General features: G+C 42.2%; 1 protein-coding gene and 1 pseudogene across 2 annotated transcripts in view; one reads left to right on the plus strand and one right to left on the minus strand.

Moving 5' to 3' along the window:
• The window catches only part of LOC129822055 (rabankyrin-5-like), a 42,741-nt gene extending 27,185 nt beyond the window's left edge, over window positions 1-15,556 (plus strand). The window contains exons 20-25 of one of the 2 annotated variants that reach the window (XR_008754442.1): window positions 1,384-1,531; window positions 1,818-1,908; window positions 2,095-2,219; window positions 9,874-10,020; window positions 10,390-10,840; window positions 13,707-13,795. Coding sequence is in view for 1 of the 2 variants with exons in the window: in XM_055879930.1 (XP_055735905.1) it covers window positions 1,384-1,531; window positions 1,818-1,908; window positions 2,095-2,219; window positions 9,874-10,020; window positions 13,707-13,797; window positions 14,472-14,604 (735 nt within the window). In the remaining variant the exon portion in view is untranslated. Of the gene's footprint in view, window positions 1-1,383; window positions 1,532-1,817; window positions 1,909-2,094; window positions 2,220-9,873; window positions 10,021-10,389; window positions 10,841-13,706; window positions 13,798-14,471 lie in introns of those variants that run through there. The other variant, XM_055879930.1, reaches the window with a different exon arrangement.
• A 2,117-nt stretch (window positions 15,557-17,673) lies between these two features.
• On the minus strand, window positions 17,674-22,151 carry LOC129867148 (neuferricin-like; annotated as a pseudogene).
• Between the last annotated feature and the right edge of the window lie 1,140 nt (window positions 22,152-23,291).

The raw sequence follows: 23,291 nt of genomic DNA on the forward strand, positions 1-23,291 counted from the left end.
GGTCATATTGCACTTCCTAAGGCTTCCACTAGATGTCAACAGTCTAGAACCTTGTTTGATGCTTCTACTGTGAAGTGCGGGCGAATGAGAGGGGAATGAGTCAGAGGTCTGCCAGAGAGCTACGAGCTGGCCACGCGCGTTCACGTGATAGTTAACTTGCGTTCCATTGCATTTCTGAAGACAATGGAATTCTCCGGTTGGAACATTATTGAAGATTTATGTTAAAAACATCCTAAAGATCGATTCTATACATCGTTTGACATGTTTCTACGGACTAACGGAACTTTTTGACTTTTCGTCTGCACCTAGTGATCGCGCGTCATGAATTTTGATTACTGGGCTAAACGCGCAAACAAAAAGCAGGCATTTGGACATAAATGTTGGACATTATCGAACAAATCAAACATTTATTCTGGAACTGGGATTCCTGGGAGTGCATTCTGATGAAGATCATCAAAGGTAAGTGAATATTTATAATGCTATTTCTGACTTCTGTTGACTACACAACATGGCGGATATCTGTTTGGGTTGTGTTGGTCTCTGAGCACTGTACTCAGATTATTGCATGGTGTGCTTTTTTCCGTAAAGTTTTTTTTAAATCTGACACGGCGGTAGCATTAAGGAGAAGTGGATGTAAAATTCCATGCATTACAGTTGTATCTTTTAGCGAGGTTTATTATGAGTATTTCTGTAAATTGATGTGGCTCTGCAAAATCACCGGATGTTTTGGAACTACTGAACATAACGCGCCAATGTAAACTGAGATTTTTGGATATAAATATGAACTTTACCGAACAAAACATGCATGTATTGTGTAACATGAAGTCCTATGAGTGTCATCTGATGAAGATTATCAAAGGTTAGTGATTCATTTTATCTCTATTTCTGCTTTTTGTGACTCCTCTCTTTGGCTGGAAAATGGCTGTGTTTTTCTGTGACTTGGCTCTGACCTAACAATTGTTTGGTGTGCTTTCGTCGTAAAGCCTTTTTGAAATCGGACACTGTGGCTGGTTTTACAATAAGTGTATCTTTAAATTGGTATAAAATACTTGTATGTTTGAGGAATTTTAATTATGGGATTTCTGTTTTGAATTTGGCGCCCTGCAGTGTCACTGCCTGTTGACGAGGTGGGACGCTACCGTCCCACATACCCTAGTGAGGTTAATACTGTAACTGTGTGGTGGTTTTATCCAAACCCAGCAAAATAGAGCCCCAATTGTCTGTCTAGGGTGTTTCGTCATAATTGCGGTCATGGTGTGCAGATGATCAGATTGTGAAGTGTTTAATGTCAGGAAGCACATTTAATATGCTGTTCTGAGATATGTCTGAGATGCTTGTGTGTCTGATTTCGACTCCTATCTGACTCTTGTATGTCCATTGCAGCTGCTGGCAGGGGCCAAAGTGAATGAGCTGACCAAACACAGACAGACAGCTCTACACCTGGCAGCCCAGCAGGACCTGGCTGCTATCTGCTCTGTGCTGCTGGAGAACGGAGTGGACTTCACCGCTGTGGATGAGAATGGCAACAACGGTACTGACTGACACGTAATGTAGGCTGTAACACAAATGGCTCCCTATTCCCTATATATAGTGCACTACTTTTGACCAGGGAAGTAGAGATGATGGTGCCATTTGGGACACAACCGTAGATGAGGCTGTTTCAGCTTAGATTCAATTTCTAACTCCTGAAATGTAATTAGTTTGAAATTCTGCTATGTAATATCATCACCCTGCAATCTCGTTTAACTGTTTCTTTGTCTCTCATCTCAGTTTAGCTCGTGCTAATACTCAGGTTTTCCTCTCTTTTCTCTCCTCAGCCCTGCACCTGGCCGTAATGCAGGGTCGCCTTAATAACGTGCGTGCCCTTCTCACGGAGTCCAACATTGATGCTGAGGCCTTCAATCTCAGGTACACTCCCTCAACAGTACTTCAGTTCCGTTTTACAGTTCAAATTGATTTACTTAATGTAAAAATACATTGGAAATCTTTCCCACCGAAGCTCTTACATTAAAAACAGCAAGTAAGATCAAGATGTTGAAGGACAAAGGGAAAGGTTTAATGTGTTTGTTCACTGAGCTATTTTTTGTTTTGTAGGGGCCAGTCACCGATGCACGTTCTGGGGCAATATGGGAAAGAGAATGCGGCGGCCATCTTTGAACTGTTCTTGGAATGCATGCCTGAGTACCCTCTGGACAAACCGGACAATGAAGGGAACACAGGTAGGATTGAGTAATATATCACATTTAATTCAAATTAAATGTTTTAGGGAGATATTTCAAATACCTGTATTGCAAAAATCAAGTTTTTTGTTTTTATGAGCATTTATGTCCACATGTTGTCTTTTTGGTCTCATCTCCTTCGCTCCTTCTGCTGTGACTGTACACCTTCCCATTTACACACATACACACCAAGCCCCTTCCCCTGCCACTCACAATAAAAAGATTTGAGATCACTTCTTCCTCTCTGACAAGCGGTTTCAACTCACTATTTGAGTTTTGGTCCAACAGTATCGGTCATATGGACACCGAAAGACTTTGAGACATTATTTTACTGTAGTAGAGGAGTTAACCTTTCTAATGATACCTTTTTTATGTATCAACTACTCAAATTGCACGCAGAGCAGAAACTACTAAAACAGGAGTATTAAGAACATTGATTCTGGAAAATTCATTCAGTTTGTCGCACGCGGCATTGCGGTACCCACTGGCAGCATTTTAGCCAAGACTGTTATATTGGCTGTCTAGTCTGTTTTATAAATGTGCAATAAGCATAAAGCACAATTTATATTAGGAATTGGCAACTCGTTCTCATTCTGAGAAATAATGTAGATTTCAACATCTGAACAAAGTGCACACGGTAGCATGCTTTACGTTTTTTTTTTTCGCCTTTATTTAACCAGGTAGGCCAGTTGAGAACAAGTTCTCAATTGCAACTGCGACCTGGCCAAGATAAAGCATAGCAATTCGACACATACAACAACACAGAGTTACACATGGAATAAACAAAACATACAGTATAAAACAAAAAGTCTATATACAGTGAGTGCAAATGAGGTAAGATAAGTGAGTTAAGGCAATAAATAGGCCATGGTGGTGAAGTAATTACAACATAGCAATTAAACACTGGAGTGGTAGATGTGCAGAAGATGAATGTGCAAGTAGAGATACTGGGGTGCAAAGGAGCAAGATAAATAAATAAATACAGTATGGGGATGAGGTAGGTAGATAGATGGGCTGTTTACAGATGGGCTATGTACAGGTGCAGTGATCTGTGAGCTGTTCTGACAGCTGGTGCTTAAAGCTAGTGAGGGAGATATGAGTCTCCAGCTTCAGAGATTTTTGCAGTTCGTTCCAGTCATTGGCAGCAGAGAACTGGAAGGAAAGACGACCAAAGGAGTAATTGGCTTTGGGGGTGACCAGTGAGATATACCTGCTGGAGTGCGTGCTACGAGTGGGTGCTGCTATGGTGACCAGTGAGCTGAGATAAGGCGGGGCTTTACCTAGCAGAGACTTGTAGATAACCTGTAGCCAATGGGTTTGGCGACGAGAATGAAACGAGGGCTAACCAACGAGAGCGTACTGGCCGCAATGGTGGGTAGTGTATGGGGCTTTGGTGACAGAACGGATGGCACTGTGATAGACTGCATCCAGTTTGTTGAGTAGAGTGTTGGAGGCTATTTTATAGATGACATCACCGAAGTCGAGGATCGGTAGGATGGTCAGTTTTACGAGGGTATGTTTGGCAGCATGAGTGAAGGATGCTTTGTTGCGATATAGGAAGCCGATTCTAGATTTAATTTTGAAATGGAGATGCTTAATGTGAGTCTGGAAGGAGCGTTTACAATCTAACCAGACACCTAGGTATTTGTAGTTGTCCACGTATTCTAAGTCGGAGCCGTCCAGAGTAGTGATGCTGGACGAGCGAGCAGATGCGGGCAGTGATCGGTTGAATAGCATGCATTTAGTTGTACTTGCGTTTAAGAGCAGTTGGAGGCCAAGGAAGGAGAGTTGTATGGCATTGAAGCTCGTCTGGAGGTTTGTTAACTCAGTGTCCAAAGAGGGGCCAGAAGTATACAGAATGGTGTTGTCAAGGTAGAGGTGTATCAGATAATGACCAGCAGCAAGAGCAACATCATTGATGTATACAGAGAAGAGAGTCGGACCAAGGATTGAACCCTGTGGCACCCCCATAGAGACTGCTAGAGTTCCGGACAACAGGACCTCTGATTTGACACACTGACTGTATCAGAGAAGTAGTTGGTAAAGCAGGCGAGGCAATCATTTGAGAAAACAAGGCCAGGTCGATGAATACGGCTGCACAGTAATGTCTCTTATCGATGGCGGTTATGATGTCGTTTAGGACCTTGAGCTTGGCTGAGGTGCACCCATGACCAGCTCTGAAACCAGATTGCATAGCGGAGAAGGTACGGTGGGATTCAAAATGGTCGGTAATCTGTTTGTTAACTTGGCTTTCGAAGACCTTAGAAAGACAGGTTAGGATAGATATAGGTCTGTAGCAGTTTGGGTCACGAGTGTCTCCCCCTTTGAAGAGGGGGATGACCGTGGCAGCTTTCCAATCTTTGGGAATCTCAGATGATACGAAAGAGAGGTTGAACATTCAGTTGGAGACGGACAGAAGAGTGTTTTCATAACAATTCAACTGTTCCACCTTGTTAGCTAGCAAATGGATCCAATTTGGCTAAACTTGAATTATAAAGAGCTGGCTACTGACTAGCACGTGGGCTTGTGCTTGAGAGATTGTTTGAGACCTGTGTTTATTTTCTATAATGCCTGCTACAAGAAGTTAGTCATTATTAGTCAATGTGCATTATGCATTTTTCCGGTTGAAATGTTTAACAAAAAGGGCATAGACATATTTGAAAACCATATCAGTGATTATTACAAAAAGTAGGTTAAACTATTTTGATAAAATAATACATTATTAGTTGGTCTTTTGGTTGTGCAAGGCTTATATTTAGCTGAGGTATAATTTCACAAGCCCTGAATTTATAAAATGATTGCAGATGTTTGCAATGCATTGTATTTTACCTTTACTTGTACAGTCGTGGCCAAAGGTTTTGAGAATGACACAAATATTAATTTTCACAAAGTCTGCTGCCTCAGTTTGTATGATGGCAATTTGCATATACTCCAGAATGTTATGAAGAGTGATCAGATGAATTGCAATTAATTGCAAAGTCCTTCTTTGCCATGCAAATTAACTGAATCTCAAAAAAAAAAACATTTCCACTGCATTTCAGTCCTGCCACAAAAGGATTCTCTCGTTAACACAGGTGTGAGTGTTGACGAGGACAAGGCCGGAGATCACTGTGTCATGCTGATTGAGTTCGAATAAGAGACTGGAAGCTTCAAAAGGAGGGTGGTGCTTGGGATCATTGTTCTTCTTCTGTCCACCATTGCTACCTGCAAGGAAACACGTACAGTCATCATTACTTTGCACAAAAAGGGCTTTACAGGCAAGGATATTGCTGCCAGTAAGATTTGCACCTAAATCAACCATTTATCGGATCATCAAGAACTTCAAGGAGAGCGGTTCAATTGTTGTGAAGAATGCTTCAAGGCGCCCAAGAAAGTCCAGCAAGCGCCAGGACCGTCTCCTAAAGTTGATTCAGCTGCGGGATCGGGGCACTACCAGTACAGAGCTTGCTCAGGAATGACAGCAGGCAGGTGTGAGTGCATCTGCACGCACAGTGAGCCAAAGACTTTTGGAGGATGGCCTGGTGTCAAGAAGGGCAGCAAAGAAGCCACTTCTCTCCTGGAAAAACATCAGGGACAGACTGATATTCTGCAAAAGGTACAGGGATTGGACTGCTGAGGACTGGGGTAAAGTCATTTTCTCTGAATCCACTTTCTGATTGTTTGGGGCATCCGGTTAAAAGCTTGGAGAAGACAAGGTGAGCACTACCATCAGTCCTGTGTCATGCCAACAGTAAAGCATCCTGAGACCGTTCATGTGTGGGTTTGCTTCTCAGCCAAGGGAGTGGGCTCACTCACAATTTTGCCTAAGCCATGAATAAAGAATGGTACCAACACATCCTCCGAGAGCAACTTCTCCCAACCATCCAGGAACAGTTTGGTGACGAACAATGCCTTTTCCAGCATGATGGAGCACCTTGCCATAAAGTGATTACTAAGTTGCTCGGGGAACAAAACATCCATATTTTGGGTCCATGGCCAGGAAACTCCCCATACCATAATCCCATTGAGAACTTGTGGTCAATCCTCAAGGCGGGTGGTCAAACAGAAACCCACAAGATTTGAGAAACTCCCAGCATTGATTATGCAAGAATGGGCTGCCATCAGTCAGGATGTGGCCCAGAAGTTAATTGACAGCATGTCAGGGCTGATTGCAGAGGTCTTGAAAAAGAAGGGTAAACACTGCAAATATTGACTCTTTGCATCAACTTCATGTAATTGTCAATAAAAGCCTTTGACACTTATGAAATGCTTATAATTGTACTTCAGTATTCCATAGTAACATCTGACAAAAATATCTAAAGACACTGAAGCAGTAAACTTTCTGGAAATGAATATTTGTGTCATTCTCAAAACTTTTGGCCACGACTCTACAACAAAGCTTATTTAGAGAGAACATTTAAAATCGAGATGTATATCATGGATCATCCATAAGTCTAGATATGATTTTCAGGCCATATTTTCCCCGGCCCTGAACACCGGTAGGAAGGAGAGCAAGGTGCTGAGGTAATCTATATCTGACTGGCTGGATCAAGGCCCTTTGGGTTGAGTGTTTCTGTCATTACTAACAGCGGCCTTAGTCTTAAATGTCTTACTTGTGTAAGTAATTTTTAATGACATTTACAGTGCCTTCAGAAAGTGTTCATACCCCTTGTTGATGTTACAGACTAAATTCAAAAAATAGTGCAGGGGTGGGGCAACTCCAGTCCTCGAGGGCCTGATTTGGTGTCACACTTTTTCTCATCTAGCAAACACAGCTGATTAATCAAATTGAATTATAAACTGAATATCATGATTAGGTGATTATTGGAGTTAGCTGGGGCAAAACTTTGGTAGGGCCGATTTTCAAGTTTTTATAACAATCGGCATTTTTTGTTCATTTATCATCGAATCACAGCCGCCTTCAACTTTGCCAAAAGTAAATCCTAAGTGATTATTTAACAAAAGCGCAAAAAACGCATTTGTTGCACAAATGTACGTAACCACAAACATCAATGCCTTTCTTAAAATCAATACACAAGTATATTTTTTTAAACCTGCATATTTAGTTAAAAGAAATTCATGTTAGCAGGCAATATCAACTAGGGAAATTGTGTCACTTCTCTTGCATTCAGTGCAAGCAGAGTCAGGGTATATGCAGCAGTTTGGGCTGCCTAGCTTGTTGCGATCTGTGTAAAGAGCATGTCTTCCAACCAAAGACCGTAATTAATTTGCCGGAATTTTACATAATTATGACATAACATTGAAGGTTGTGCAATGTAACAGCAATATTTAGACTTAGGGTTGCCACCCGTTTGATAAAATACAGAACGGTTCCGTATTTCACTGAAAGAATAAACGTTTTGTTTTCGAAATGGTAGTTTCCGGATTTGACCATATTAATGACCTAAGGATCGTATTTCTGTGTGTTTATTATAATTAAGTCTGTGATTTGATATTTGATAGAGTAGTCTGACTCAGCGGTGGTAGGCAGTAGCAGGCTCGTAAGCATTCATTCAAACAGCACTTTCCTGTGTTTGCCAGCAGCTCTTCGCAATGCTTGAAGCACAGCGCTGTTTATGACTTCAAGCCTATCAACTCCCGAGATTAGGCTGGCAATACTATAGTGCCTATAAGAACATCCAATAGGCAAAGGTAAATGAAATACAAATGGTATAGAGAGAACTAGTCCTATAAATTCCTGTAATAACGACAACCTGAAACGTCTTACCTGGGAATATTGAAGACTCATGTTAAAAGGAACCACCAGCTTTCATATGTTCTGAGCAAGGAACTTAAACGTTAGCTTTTTTACATGACACATATTGCACTTTTTCTTTCTTCTCCAACACTGTGGTTTTGCATTATTTAAACCAAATTGAACATGTTTCATTATTTATTTGGGACTAAATTGATTTTATTGTTGTATTATATTAAGTTAAAAATGTTAAGTGTTCATTTAGTATTGTTGTAATTGTCATTATTATAAATGTATATATAAAAATCGTCCGATTAATCGGTATTGGCTTTATTTGGTCCTCCAATAATCGGTATCGGCGTTGAAAAATCCTAATCGGTCGACCTCCAGTTAGTATTGTGGAGTAACTACATTGTTGATCCATCCTTAGTTTTCTTATCACGACTATTAAACTCTGTAACTGTTTTAAAATCACCAATTGGTCTTATGTTAAATCCCTAAGCAGTTTCGTTACTCTCCTGCAAGATAGGAAGGACACCTTTATCATTGTAGTGACTGGGTGTGTTGATACACCATCCAAAGCCTAATTAATAACTTCAACATGCTCAGCGTCTGCTTATTTTAAAATAAAATAAAAATCACATCCACCAATTGGTGTCGTTCTTTGCAAGGCATTGAGAAACCTCCCTGGACTTTGTGCTTAAATCTGTGCTCTAAATTCACTGCTTTATTGAGGGACCATACAGATGGTTGTATGTGTGGTGTACAGAGATGAGGTAGTTGCTCAAAAATCATGTTAACCGCTATTATTGAACACAGAATGAGTCCATGCAATTTTTATTACGTGATTTGTTCCCGTGCTTGTTTCATTTTTGTGTCTTTTACTTTCGGTTTTGTACACCAGCTTCAAACAGCTGAAAATATAATATTTTTGGTTATGGAAAATATATTTCACAGCAGTTTAGATGGTACAATGATTCTCTACACGACTGCTTGTTTTGTCGCATAAATTGAAATAAGGTGAACTATTAGAATTTTAGCAACAAGGAACTTGCTTAACGATATCTGCACATTCTACCTTTAACTATTTTTAGTAGTCTTATGGCTATTTAACAGTCTTATGGGGATAGAAGCTGTCTCGCAGCCTGTTGGTCCGAGAGCTGATGCTCCGGTACTGTTTACCGGACGGTAGCAAAGTGAACAGTCTATGGCTTGGTTGTCTGGAGTCTTTGGTAATTGTTCTGATCTTACACTTGAACCGCCTGATATAGAGGTCCTGGATGGCAGGGAGCTCTGCCCCAGTGATGTAATAGGCTGTCTGCACCACCCTCTGTAGCGCTTTGCCATCGAGGGTGGTGCATTTGCCATACCAAGCGGTGATGCAGCCAAGCAAGATTCTCTCGACGGTGCAGCTGTAGAACTTCTTGAGGATCTAAGGGCCCATGCCAAATCTTTTCAGCCTCCTGTTGGGGAAGAGGTGCTGTCATGCCCTCTTAATGACTGTGCAGGTGTGTGTCTACCATGTTAACTCCTTAGTGATGTGGACGCCAAGGAACTTGAAGCTCTCCATCCGCTTCACTACAGCCCTGTTGATGTGGATGGGGGTGTGCGCTCTCCTCTTTCTTGTTCTTACTGATGTTAAGATGTTATTCTTTAGAACAGTGGTTTCAAACATAAAATGTATTATATTTCCTCACGGTCAAAATGAGCTAAAAATAGTCCTCTTTCCTTCACTTTTGGGATTTGATGTTCCCCTGACTGTCTAACTTTCGTTTCAATGACTCTTAGCAAGTGGAACAGAATGGAGACTATAAATGTAGGTAGATCCATTATCATTTATACACCGTTTCAATTTGGTTTAAGTCATTTCAATGGCAGAAAATAAATGTTTTGCTCAAACCACCCGCGGGATCTGCCCCGCTGGCCATATGTTAGAAACCCTTGTTCCAAAGAATAACATCAAACATTTTTGTTCCTCAGTTCTGTTGCTGGCCTACATGAAGGGCAATGCTAACCTCTGTCGTGCCATTGTGAGGTCTGGAGCTCGTATGGGCCTCAACAACAACCAGGGAATCAACATCTTCAACTACCAAGTAGCCACCAAGCAGCTGCTCTTCCGCCTTCTAGGTGAGACGCTTGGTCCTGGTGTACTCCTTGAATAAATATACTATTCACTGCAATTGGTTTGTTGTACAGTAGTTCAGCATAGAGTACAGTTCATAAGAATACAGTCCGTAGTTTACAGTAGTTATATATCAGTTAAGCATAGAGAAGAGTTTATTTGATCTTTTGATCCATGCATTAATCATGATCGTCACGGTCGGTACAATTTTAATAGGTATTTTTAGGAAGAAGGGGAGCAATTCTCATTGTTTTCGCTTTCAAATACTCGTTTCGATGTATCGCTAGGACTGCCTTCTCTCTTGGGAATATCTATCAAAAAGAGGCACTCTCCCACCCTCTGTTTTTTATTGCTTCTCTTCCTCACTACTCTAGCTCTCCTCATATCGGCTGGATACCTGTTTGCCTGCTTAATCTGCTTACAAGTGAACCGTGAAGGAAATCGCTGGTTGAGTACTATTCTTTAGGTTTTTTTTCATGTAGAAATTCCTTTTCTACTTCTATTGAGACTCATTTAGCCCACGCTGCAAGGCTAACATGGCTAGCTCGCTGAGAGGTAAGCTAACTTCACTAGAATACCCTACCTGCAACATGGTGGCATTGCTAGCTCCCTTCTCTTGTCTAGTTTAACCTACGTTTACCCGTTGTGTTAACTAGACCGACCGTCTCTGCCTCAAGGCTCCGTCGGTCGCGGGAGCACAATCTGAAGGCCAACTGTGCCCCAACGCGGTTTCCTTCAGCCAACACGGAGCTCGCCACAATGTAGCTGCCAGTTAGCTAACACCCCAGGAAAGCTAACCACACCAGCATTACTACCTGCAACACGGTAATATTGCTAGCTCCCTTCTCTTGTCTCGTTTAACCTAAGTTTATTTGTTTGTATTAACTAGAGCGACTGGCTAACCTCACGACACTGCAGTCGTGGGAGAATACCTACCCGAAATTGAACTGCCCCCATGCGGTTCCCTTCGGCTAGCACTATGCTAGATACAGCATTCCTTAGCCACGAGGTAGATGCTAGCGTGTGCATTACTATACTCACCCCAGCTAGCATTAGCCACGAGGCTTTTAACTAGCTATCTTACAGTGGCTAGCTCGCTGGAAAGCAAGCTAATCACACTAGCATTCCTACCTACACATATGATTGCATTAGCATTGCTAGATAACGCAGAAACGAGTTCCCTACCTGCACAGACCATAGTATTGCTAGCTCCCTTCTCTCGTTTGGTACAACCTATGTTCACTCTTTTGTGTTGACTCGACTGACTGGTTTAGTCTCACGGCATTATGGTTGTAGAGATTTTCAGCCCGATTTCGAACAATGCACCCATGCTGTTCCTTTCGGATAGCACTATACTAGCTGTAGATTACCCTTAGCCTCACGAGGTGGTTGCTAGCTAGCTAGCTAGGTAACGCCTACACTAGCCTCACGGCTATAGCATTCATACATAGTGCTCACTTCAGCTAGCCATTAGTCGCGAGGCATCTAATGAAGTAGCTCACGCCTGTCAAGGCTAATTTGCAGCAATGCTGAAAAGCTTGCTTCTCTCGTTTTAGTACACCTAACGTTCACTTGCTTTCATTGGCTAAACTGACCAGCTACACCTTACAGTCCTATGGTAAAAAGAAACTCTCAAACCCGAAGAAACAACGCTATTCACTCGGTTGTCTTTGGCTAACGTGGTGCTGGCTAGCTCGGCCATTCACCAGCTAGGTGAGTGAACACTAGCTAGCAACAGCAAAAGCCTCATGGCTAAGCGTTGACTAGCACGCATAACCCAGTTATGCAATGCTTTTACTCCAGAGTTATGGCCCCATGCAATGGGAAATTCTGCGAGTGAGATTTTACTGAGTACCGGCCTGTGCTTGGCCAGTCTACTAGTCCTCACTGCTAACACCAGCTAGCTAACCAGTCTGGATTTTGCTAGCTTGGTCTGGTATTTAGTTTGCTTAGCATTGATTGCGTTGTGCTTAATAAGACGGCCCTGCTAGGTGGTGATCCGGTCCACGAGATGGCTTGAAACCGCTAGCTAACGGGGCAAGGCTGGCTTTACCACTTGGCTGTCTGGTATAGTTCACATAACGTTCAGTTGTGCCCTCTGCACCTTTTTGAGATTCAAACCAAGGCTGAGTGAGTTCAATGTTAGTCGCCAACAAGCACTGTCTCCACTCCGTGCCTAATAGAACAGCCTCCAGAAGTACATATCAGTCATAGCCAACAACAAAAGTCGCCGCCATGTGGCAGAAGTGTGAAATGTGCAAGAAAGGTGGCGAAGACTTCAACTTCTCCTGCTCCGCAGACCTGGGCCCCTGTGGCAGCCTGTTGGTTCCTGCATCTTGCTCACAGCTGGCAGGGAACAAAGAGCTGGCCTTGGGGGAATGAGGTCCTCTGCAACACAACAGTCTGCCAAAACTCAAGCTAGGCCCCTGAACCAGTTCAAACCTGTATGGAAGCAGTTTTACACTGCAGCCGTATCAAGGATCCACCCCTCTAACCCTCCTAAGGAGGTTAAGGGTCGGCCAACCTAGGACGCAGCCCTTGTGGCTGAGGAAGCTAGTGGTACAAGGTCTACGGCTTTCTGCCCTACCCTCTTTCTCTTTGGGTTTAACGGTTGCTACTCCTTCCACTCCAAGTTTCGCAGATGTGGGAATGCAGAGCTGCGTTAAGGGAAAAAACGTATCTGTGCAGAAGCTCACTTTTATAACCGTGCTCATATGAGAGAATGGAGTAGACGCACTTTGTGTGTCCTCCCTCGAGTGCCTGCCTGCCTGCCTCCCTCGAGCTCTCACCCCAGCGCCTTCTCAGGTTAAAGCCTGTGGTAGAAGTCAGCATGTCAGCACTCCCTCCGTTCTCACCGACACATGGAGCAGTAAGGCAATCTTTTTCGCCATCCACTGTGGCTCTTTTTCCCCGTGCCTATGGCCTTTTGCCTCTGACTGCTATGGCGCTATGACTGTCAGTCTAGCCAGTTTTGGTATGCACCGCTCCAATTTTCCCGACAGAGGGCACTGCTACTCTATACAACAAGGCATGGGGAAACCTAATTGTTCTCTTTTCGACTATATCCTGCTGGGTCATGGGGAACATTTATATTAATTTATAATGGCAAGGGTGTTGGCCTTCGGAGGGGCCTTGAAGAGCGCTCTCCTGCAGACGAATTTACCTCTTGTGCACTGTTTTTGTGCGGCATGTACTGGGCTTCCCTCCCTTTGAGGTGTTTCCCTGATGGGTTGTGTCCCTGCACCTTCTCGGTGCATACTCCTATAGTTTTGGGACCTGAGGGGTGCTGATGTTGGGACTACCCTGGCTTCGGAGAGGATGCTTTGCCAAACCGGAGGAGGCCATATCCCCACGTGCATTTGAAAGAGAACTTAAGGTTACTTGCGTAACCCCGGTTCTTTGATAACGACTGAGCTGTATCCCGCATTCTCCTGTTTGCCAGAGCGTGAGAAAGAGAAGCATGCTTGAGGATAACCAGAGGGCGGGAAAGTGGCTCCTTTTATGGAAGTGAGGGTCTCCTCATTCACCGCTACCAGTCTGTCTACAACAGAGAAGCTTTTGATAGATACTTGCAATAGAGTAGGCGGTCCTAGCAAACCCCACATGATACATCTCACCCATATTCACAGATAACCAGGGTTACGCAGATAACCAGGGTTACGCAGGTAACTTTACCTTTTGTGTGTTTTAGATATGTTGTCCAAAGAGCCCCCGTGGTGTGATGGCTCAAACTGTTATGAATGTGCTGCCAAGTTTGGAGTCACCACAAGAAAACATCACTGGTAAGAACCGGAAAAACTGTTTCCTAATAAACACTGCTTCAGTCCTTTTTCAAGGGGCAATCTGCAGTTGCAACATTTTGTCATTTTGTTTGACATTTTGTTTGATTTTGTTTGACTTTTGTTTGATATTTTGTTTGACCATGAATTAATGGTATAGCCATTGATTCTTGAGTAATATAGCACTATTAATGCCTCCGTGAGCTTGGTTGAACTTCAGAAACCTAAATATCAGCTTGTTTTACTCCAATGTTTTACATTGTAAACAAATACTTTTATAGAAGGGTTCCCCAACTGGCGACTCTCGGGTGATTGTATTATTCATTTTTTTGGGACATAAGACTGTAAAAACACCAGCAAATCAGCTCCATGTGATTTTATTTTTTTGTTTTGTAAATCTCTTCCCAAGTATTCCCACACAAGGTTTGAAATATTTTTTGTCAAATATTATATCTGAATTTGAGTGGTTACATTTTATTTTACCATGACAGTGGCGGGGTGGTGCTTTTATCGTTTGAACATCTGATTGCCCCTTTTTAAGTGAAGTGAAAGTCTGTCCTGTTGACCTTTAATTACCTAACTCTCTCTGTCTCCCCCACTCTGCTCTTCTTACTCATCTCCTTCCCGCTCCACCCTCCCCTTGCTCCCTGTCTCCCTCCTCCCCTGTCTCCACCCAGCCGTCACTGCGGCCGCTTACTCTGCCACAAGTGTTCCATAAAGGAAATCCCCATCATTAAGTTTGACCTGAACAAGCCTGTGAGGGTCTGTGACATCTGCTTTGACGTGCTGACTCTGGGTGGGTTGTCCTAACAGCACCGGACAGCATGCTCCTCCATCCATCCGACCCTCCCTCCCTCATCTTCCCGTTATGGGGTGCCAGCCGTGCCTGGCTCACCACCCTGGCACTGTGGGCTGGGCAACACCAGGAAAGGTGGTGGCACAGCAGTAGCAGCCAGGTCTAACTTCCTGGAAAGTTATTGGACAGAGTTATGGATGAACCACAACCTCTGTACTAGTCATTCCAGTCTATACAAATATGTTAAAGTTCTAGCAGGACTTATGAAGTAGAATTTACCAAATTTGTTTTTGTTGATCAAAGTAATCATGATGTGAAATTGGATTAAAGGAAACGCTTGCTGGCTCAGTGACTCCAGGACTGGGCTAGTTGGGGGGGAGGGGAGATGTTATTCAGATTGTCTTACTAAGGACTGATCGTGGTTTTGACCCCAGATATAATTTATCAAGTGTTTGAAGGAATCATGAGAATCAGTGATGAACATGTAATGGTGTCAGATTGCAGGAGCGGTTAGACCCTGGTCTCTGTTGGGAGCTGAAGAACGAACAGACTGTATTTCTCCAGTAGCAGCCACTCACTGGCCCACTCATCAAATTAATCCATCCAAGAATTTCACCAGTGCCCACTGGTAGAAATGATAAATTATTGGGATGCAGGGCTGGGTTTACCCCTTCTGTTGTAGTGTTTACAGGTGTTCAACTCTGTTCTACTTCTGTCAATTTAAGATGATCACTTTGTTGTTTTGCCCTCTACTTTTTACTGTTGGCTATGTGGCTGGTTCTAATAAGAACTAGAGAACGGTGTGTTGGATTTTAAGGGGATAGAGTTGAGTTACTATGAAGCAGATCATGTTTTGTTGTTGTTGGGACGACAGCTTTTTCACACACAAAATAATAGATATTTTTTAATCAATGCTTCAACATTACATTTTTGATTCAATGATTAAAATGTTAATGAAACACTCAATTTTAACTCTGTCACTGGTTAAAGAAGTGAGCTCTCTGCTTGTTAAAAAAAAAAAAAAGTGAAAAAAGGAAGTGAAATTGTATTCACATGATTTCAATGTAACTGCATAAAACAACCTCATAAGCATTTATAGACCACCACTTAATCTGTAAATGGGACGAGATACTGGACTACTAAGTTTAATCAATATATTTTCCATGTGAACTGGAAAGGGTGATAACCTTTACCATTTAAGGTTTTGTTAGTCCCAAATGCAAAATAATCCTCACTATGAAATTATACGTTTGATAAAATGCCTGTCTATGCATGTCATTTAATTTGTAGCGTATACATTTTTTATTATAATATCATAGTCCTCCTGATTTATGTTTGTCACACAGATCACTGATGTACATTCCATTTAATCCGGGCCTATAGTAAGGTCCTCTTGGGGATTTGTTTTATGTAACAATTGGTATTGCCTCAATTCAGGTGTTGTCTTGACCTACCCGTCTGGTTTCCCCGAACCAGATTAAGCGAAGTCCTTGACTAAAAAGCAATTTCAATGAAAATGTTAAAATGTTAATGCCTTCAAGTCCAGAACTAGGTTTATTCATCTGTGTCAAGAAAACAAGCCATTTATTATTTTTTCTGATTCTTGATTTCGAAACCTAACAGGTGCACTTTATCAAGATTACATGTCATTTCTGATCATAAGGGGAGAGAATGTGAGAGGAGTTGGTGGTGACCACTGGCCTGTCAGTGGTCCGCTCTAGGTATTGTTAAATTGTACAGATAAATGTATAATATTTTTGACCACTACAACTGTTTTGTACTTGATGCAGTTAGCTTTTTTTGTAATTGTGACAACTGAAATATTTGCCTCTGTTAATCTTTTATGCACATTGTTTCAGTATGCTCAGATATCTAGCCTGTTTCTTCCTTGCGAAAGGGAGGATGACTTTACATAAAGGTCATCAAAATAAGAACAGGATATTGTTTTTTGCTCTGTACTTTAAATACAAACATGTCCAAGAGTAGCTGCTTTTATCAACGTGAGTGTATTTAGCATAGACTAGCATTTCTCTCAATTGTATTGGGTTGCACAGAAACAGTGAGCGGGAAGCCAGAAGTTAAATACAATTCCATTTCAATTTACTATGCCGGTGGGCAGGATGATGGGGTTCATTTGAGAAAATATCTAAAGGATCGTATTATCAAAAGGACTTTCCAAACGTGGGTTTCTTGTTGACCAACTTCCATTCTGCTTATGTTATGTCAAAATAAAAGTCCTGTACATGTGCCATGTGGACAATAAAGGAATACATTTTGGGGGACTTTTATTTTTGACATGAGGTTAGAGAGGAAGTAGGTCGACAATAGACCCACGTTTGGCAAGTCTGTTTAATTTTTTTAATATATTTTTTATTGCACCTTTATTTAACCAGGTAGGCCAGTTGAGAACAAGTTCTCGTTTACAACTGCGACCTGGCCAAGATAAAGCAAAGCAGTGCGACAAAAACAGCATAAAAGAAAAAACTATGTACAGTGTGTGCAAATGTAAGGTTAGGGAGGTAAGGCAATAAATACTCCATAGTGGTGAAATAATTACAATTTAGCATTAACACTGGGGTGATAGATGTGCACATGATGATGTGCAAGTAGTGATACTGGGGTGCAAAAGAGCAACAAAAAAAATAACAGTATAGGGATGAGGTAGTTGGGTATGCTATTTACAGATGGACCCTGTACAGGTAGTGATCGGTGAGTCTGTTTAATAATACGATCCTTGAGCTATTGTCTCATTCACCATTCATAATGACCAACTTTCCTGCCCACCGGTACAGTAAGTTTTTAAATGGAATTGTATTTAACTTCTAGGTTCCCAGGGACTGTTCTTGTGCCAACTATTACGATTGGGAGCAATGCTAGTGTATTTAAATACACCCGTGTTGCTAAAATCAGCTAGTCCAAGACATGTTTAAGTACAACTTCATGGCACATGTTCGCTCCTGTCCTTTGTCTTAACCACAAATGAATATCCTCTGACAATTACCAGTTAGTTGGAAGTACGAACATGTTTTATAAAACATGGTTATTTCTGTGTGTGGTGTATTGAAGAAAAATACAAACACATGACAATTTCAAATATTTTACTGAGTTACAGTTCATATAAGGAAATCAGTCAATTGAAATAAATTCATTAGGCTGTAATCTATGGATTTCACATGACTGGAAATATAGATATGTGTCTGTTGTTCAGACCCCCCCCCCCAAATAAAAATACAAGCATATCACTACACTAGCATTAACATATGCTAATCATGTGTATGTGACCAATGCATTTTTATTATCTGAATTGAAAAGAGGGGCATGGTTGATCAGGCTGTTGATTGTGGCCTGTGGCATGTTGTCCCACTCTTCAATGTATCTGCAAAGTATATTGGCGGGAACTGGAACACGCTGTTTATCCAGAGCATCCCAAACAGGCTCAATGGGTGACAAGTCTGGTGAGTATGCAGGGCATGGAAAAACTTTGACATTTTCAGCTTCCAGGAATTGTGTACAGATCCTTGCAACATGGAGCCGTGCTTTATCATGCTGAAATATGAGGTGATGGTGGCGGATGAATGGCGTGACAATGGTCCTCAGGATCTCGTCACGGTATCCATGTGCATTCAAATTGCTATCGACAAAATGCATTTGTGCTCGTTGTCCGTTGCTAATGCCTGCCCATAACAACCCCACGCCAACATGGGGCACTCTGTTCACAATGTTGACATCTGTAAACCGCTCGCCAACAAGATGCCGTACGCGTGGTCTGCGGCTGGTTGGACGTACTGCCAAATTCTCTAAAATGACTTTGGAGGCGGCTTATGCTAGAGAAATTAACATTCAATTCCTGCAGTCAGCATGCCAATTGCATGATCCCTCAAAACTTGAGACATCTGTGGCATTGTGTCGTGACAAAACTGCACATTAATGGCCTTTTATTATCTCCAGCACAAGTTGCACCTGTGTAATGATCATGCTGTTTAATCAGCTTCTTGATATGCCACACCTGTCAGGTGGATGGATTATCTTGGCAAAGGAGAAATGCTCACTAACGGATTAAATACACATTTTTGCACAAAATGTGAGAAATACACTATTTGTGCATAGAACATTTCTGGGATATTTCATTTCAGCTCATGAAACATGGGCCCAACACTTTACAAGTGGAATTTATATTTTGGTTCAGTGTAGTATTAAACATTTCCCTTCTATTGCTAATTATTGAGTGTACAGTATTTGGCCATTTGCACTTACAATTAATTGACATATTGCATATGAATTAAACTAAAATGTACATACATAAAGAACAGAAGCCATTCAACAGAGGTTATCTTCAAACTGACAATCAGATACCCAGTAATTCTAATTCAGAACTCTTGGGAATTTTTAGATAACTATATACAGTGGGGCAAAAAAGTATTTAGTCAGCCACCAATTGTGCACTTAAAAAGATGAGAGAGGCCTGTAATTTTCATCATAGGTACACTTCAACTATGACACAAAATGAGAAAAAAAAATCCAGAAAATCACATTGTAGGATTTTTTATGAATTTATTTGCAAATTATGGTGGAAAATAAGTATTTGGTCACCTACAAACAAGCAAGATTTCTGGCTCTCACAGACCTGTAACTTCTTCTTTAAGAGGCTCCTCTGTCCTCCACTCATTACCCGTATTAATGGCACCTGTTTGAACTTGTTATCAGTATAAAAGACACCTGTCCACAACCTCAAACAGTCACACTCCACTATGGCCAAGACCAAAGAGCTGTCAAAGGACACCAGAAACAAAATTGTAGACCTGCACCAGGCTGGGAAGACTGAATCTGCAATAGGTAAGCAGCTTGGTTTGAAGAAATCAACTGTGGGAGCAATTATTAGGAAATGGAAGACATACAAGACCACTGATAATCTCCCTCGATCTGGGGCTCCACGCAAGATCTCACCCCGTGGGGTCAAAATGATCACAAGAACGGTGAGCAAAAATCCCAGAACCACACGGGGGGACCTAGTGAATGACCTGCAGAGAGCTGGGACCAAAGTAACAAAGCCTACCATCAGTAACACACTACGCCGCCAGGGACTCAAATCCTGCAGTGCCAGACGTGTCCAGGCCCGTCTGAAGTTTGCTAGAGAGCATTTGGATGATCCAGAAGAAGATTGGGAGAATGTCATATGGTCAGATGAAACCAAAATATAACTTTTTGGTAAAAACTCAACTCGTCGTGTTTGGAGGACAAAGAATGCTGAGTTGCATCCAAAGAACACCATACCTACTGTGAAGCATGGGGGTGGAAACATCATGCTTTGGGGCTGTTTTTCTGCAAAGGGACCAGGACGACTGATCCGTGTAAAGGACAGAATGAATGGGGCCATTTATCGTGAGATTTTGAGTGAAAACCTCCTTCCATCAGCAAGGGCATTGAAGATGAAATGTGGCTGGGTCTTTCAGCATGACAATGATCCCAAACACACACCGCCCGGGCAACGAAGGAGTGGCTTCGTAAGAAGCATTTCAAGGTCCTGGAGTGGCCTAGCCAGTCTCCAGATCTCAACCCCATAGAAAATCTTTGGAGGGAGTTGAAAGTTTGTGTTACCCAGCAACAGCCCCAAAACATCACTGCTCTAGAGATCTGCATGGAGGAATGGGCCAAAATACCAGCAACAGTGTGTGAAAACCTTGTGAAGACTTACAGAAAACGTTTGACCTCTGTCATTGCCAACAAAGGGTATATAACATAAGGGTATATTGAGTCAATCACCACCTTCCGGAGACACCTGAAACCCCACCTCTTTAAGGAATACCTAGGATAGGATAAAGTAATCCTTCTAACCCCCCCCCCTTAAAAGAGTTAGATGCACTATTGTAAAGTGGTTGTTCCACTGGATATCATAAGGTGAATGCACCAATTTGTAAGTCGCTCTGGATAAGAGCGTCTGCTAAATGACTTAAATGTAAATGTAATAACAAAGTATTGAGAAACTTTTGTTATTGACCAAATACTTATTTTCCACCATAATTTCCAAATAAATTCATTAAAAATCCTACAATGGGATTTTCTGGATTTTTTTTCTGGATTTTGTCTGTCATAGTTGAAGTGTACCTATGATGAAAATTACAGGCCTCTCATCTTCTTAAGTGGGAGAACTTGCACAATTGGTGGCTGACTAAATACTCCCCCCCCCACTGTAGGCCCTTGTAGATAGTCCTTGTGTGAGGTGGCCCAGCCTTCACAGAGCCCCCTTTTGTCTAACCTCGCCCTCTACTCTCTGACAGGAGGGGGGGGGGACAGCCCTCATAATCCTGGATGTTAGGGGTTTTCACTGTGGAGGAGTTCTGGACACACACAGTGAGAGCTGCTCAAGCCAGGAGACAGTACCCTCGGTACGCCGGCCGAGTCTCTCTGCACTCCACCACTGAGGAGAGAAAAGGACAGTCAAATCAGAGCTACATGCTTAAAAACACACTTCCCTAGTAATGCTTCCAGAGCATAGACTGATCTCTATGATGGCTGTGAATGCTTCTATCCATACTAGCTGATAGGAGGCAACGATTCATGTTATTTAGGCTTGAGTTAGCGCCCCCTAGTGTATGATATCCTTCAGCATGTTAGGGCCCGCACACATTGCCACCATCAACCATCAATCAGCTAGTAAATACAATGGCCGTGGTCGAGAACATCAAATCAATGGTATATTGTTGATTGTTATTGACTGATCTACATATAAAAGAGTAGGTACTTATGATTCAGGGTGATTTGTAGATCAATCAGTCGGTAGTCGCCTGCACTGCCGATTGCAATGTCAAACATGCACAAAGTTTCTCTGTGCACCATGATGTCAGTACCTCTTGGTGGAGCACCAGACCCGTCCTCTCCTGGCAGCGCTCCACTCTGAGTTGCAGGCTGGGAGGTGTTACTTCTCAGCCTGGGCTTGGTCCTTGAGTGTCTGCCCCTCCTCCAGGGCTGCCTCCACCTGCAGCAGGGCCTCTGTGGGCTCTCCACCGTCACTGTAGAACTGCCCCCACCAGTCTGCCTGCAGCATATTACAGAGGGAGGACTTGAATCTCACAACTGTCAAAGGATTCTCTGTATATTCTTGTCCTTTTGGGTTACCACAGGGTTTTCCAAACTCGGTTCTCGGGTTGTCTACGAGGACCTTTGAACCTTATTTTCATGTATGTAATGAACTAGCCTGGGTACCAGTCTGTTCAATAAGTATCATTGCACTCCACTGCTTGCAAATGCATCACAATTCCATAAGGAGTTGGCAAGACTGCATTATTAACAGACTGGTACCCAGGCTAGTATTGAGTGCAATAATATGAACTGTGCTAGTTTCCATGACAAAAGTTCATTGGTCAAATGGACCATGCATGGGACCCTCGTATGAAGATACGATGGCCTACAGGCATTGATACCCACCCATAGGCTTGTAGTCCTTGTGATAGAAGGTCAGCCAGTCTTACAGGGACACCACCTGAGCAGAGGTCAGACTGGACACATCATCAGTCAGACTGGTATCTGTAAAGTCCCCAGTGACAAAGGCCGGAGATGCAGCATTACATTAATTCACAAGTCTGACAAAATCTGTGTTTATCTTTTGAAGTGTATTTGCTATATAATCTTGTACATGTTTTTATGTACATTTAATGCTTGTTCTCACTGCAGGCCTTAAAGCTCAAATCGTTTAAAAAAAATCCGTTTTGGAATACTGACTGTCCAAAACAGCAAGAGACAAGTGACAAATTGGATTTGCATGTGTTCAGACAGCAGTCAGTTGTCATAGTAACACCGGGTGTGTGCTCAGTGGTGTAGACTGATTGCTGGTGGTGCTCAGGGTTCCTATCACGCAGAAGTTATGTTGCAAGCTCAAGTGACAACAATGCACAGATGCGTCCCAGTTGCTTTGAATGTTTAAAAATCAGTGTAAGAACGCTTTTAAAGCCTTAAAGGATAAGATGATTCAACTTTCAAATGGAGTCCTTTTTGACTAGCCAAAGAAGTCAACTAAGTTAGCTAGCTAGGAAGAGAAAATCACCTGTAAAGAAATGATAGTGCTTCATCCCTTTTTCTACATCGAACACCTGTCCTAGGATCAAATTGTATTGGTCACATACACATGTTTTGCAGATGTTATTGCGGGTGGAGCGAAATGCTTGTGTTTCTAGCTCAAACAGTGCAGTAATATCTAACAAGTAAGATCTAACAATTTCACAACAATACACACACATTTAAAGTAAAGGAATGGAGTTAAGAATATATACCTATTTGGACGAGCAATGTCGGAGCGGTGTAGACTAAAATACAGTATAATATAATATATACATATGTGATGAGTTGTGCAAATTATGTAAACATTATAGGATGGACAGGTGAAGGCCCTTGCTGTTCTCTTTGGTTATGCGCGGCACAGGTGATGCATCGTCAGTGATGTGGGCCCAGTCCTGGTTAAGTAATAGTAAAGATGTTCTCATTGTTCTATCTGTGGTATTAGTATTGCCACTAATACACAAATAAATGAAATGAAATGAAAGCTCAGCTATTCCTTGTCATGTGCCGTTACATTTTGTCAATGAATTAAACATGTTAAAAACAATCGCCATTTCTGGAATTTTATTTCCGGGTGTGCGTTTAATCCACAGCGCATGCTCACATCAGTGCAGATTTACAAACCATCTGCTTATATAGCTCCCTGGTTTGG

Source organism: Salvelinus fontinalis, chromosome 2 (assembly GCF_029448725.1).
Source record: "Salvelinus fontinalis isolate EN_2023a chromosome 2, ASM2944872v1, whole genome shotgun sequence".
Lineage (NCBI taxonomy): Eukaryota > Metazoa > Chordata > Actinopteri > Salmoniformes > Salmonidae > Salvelinus > Salvelinus fontinalis.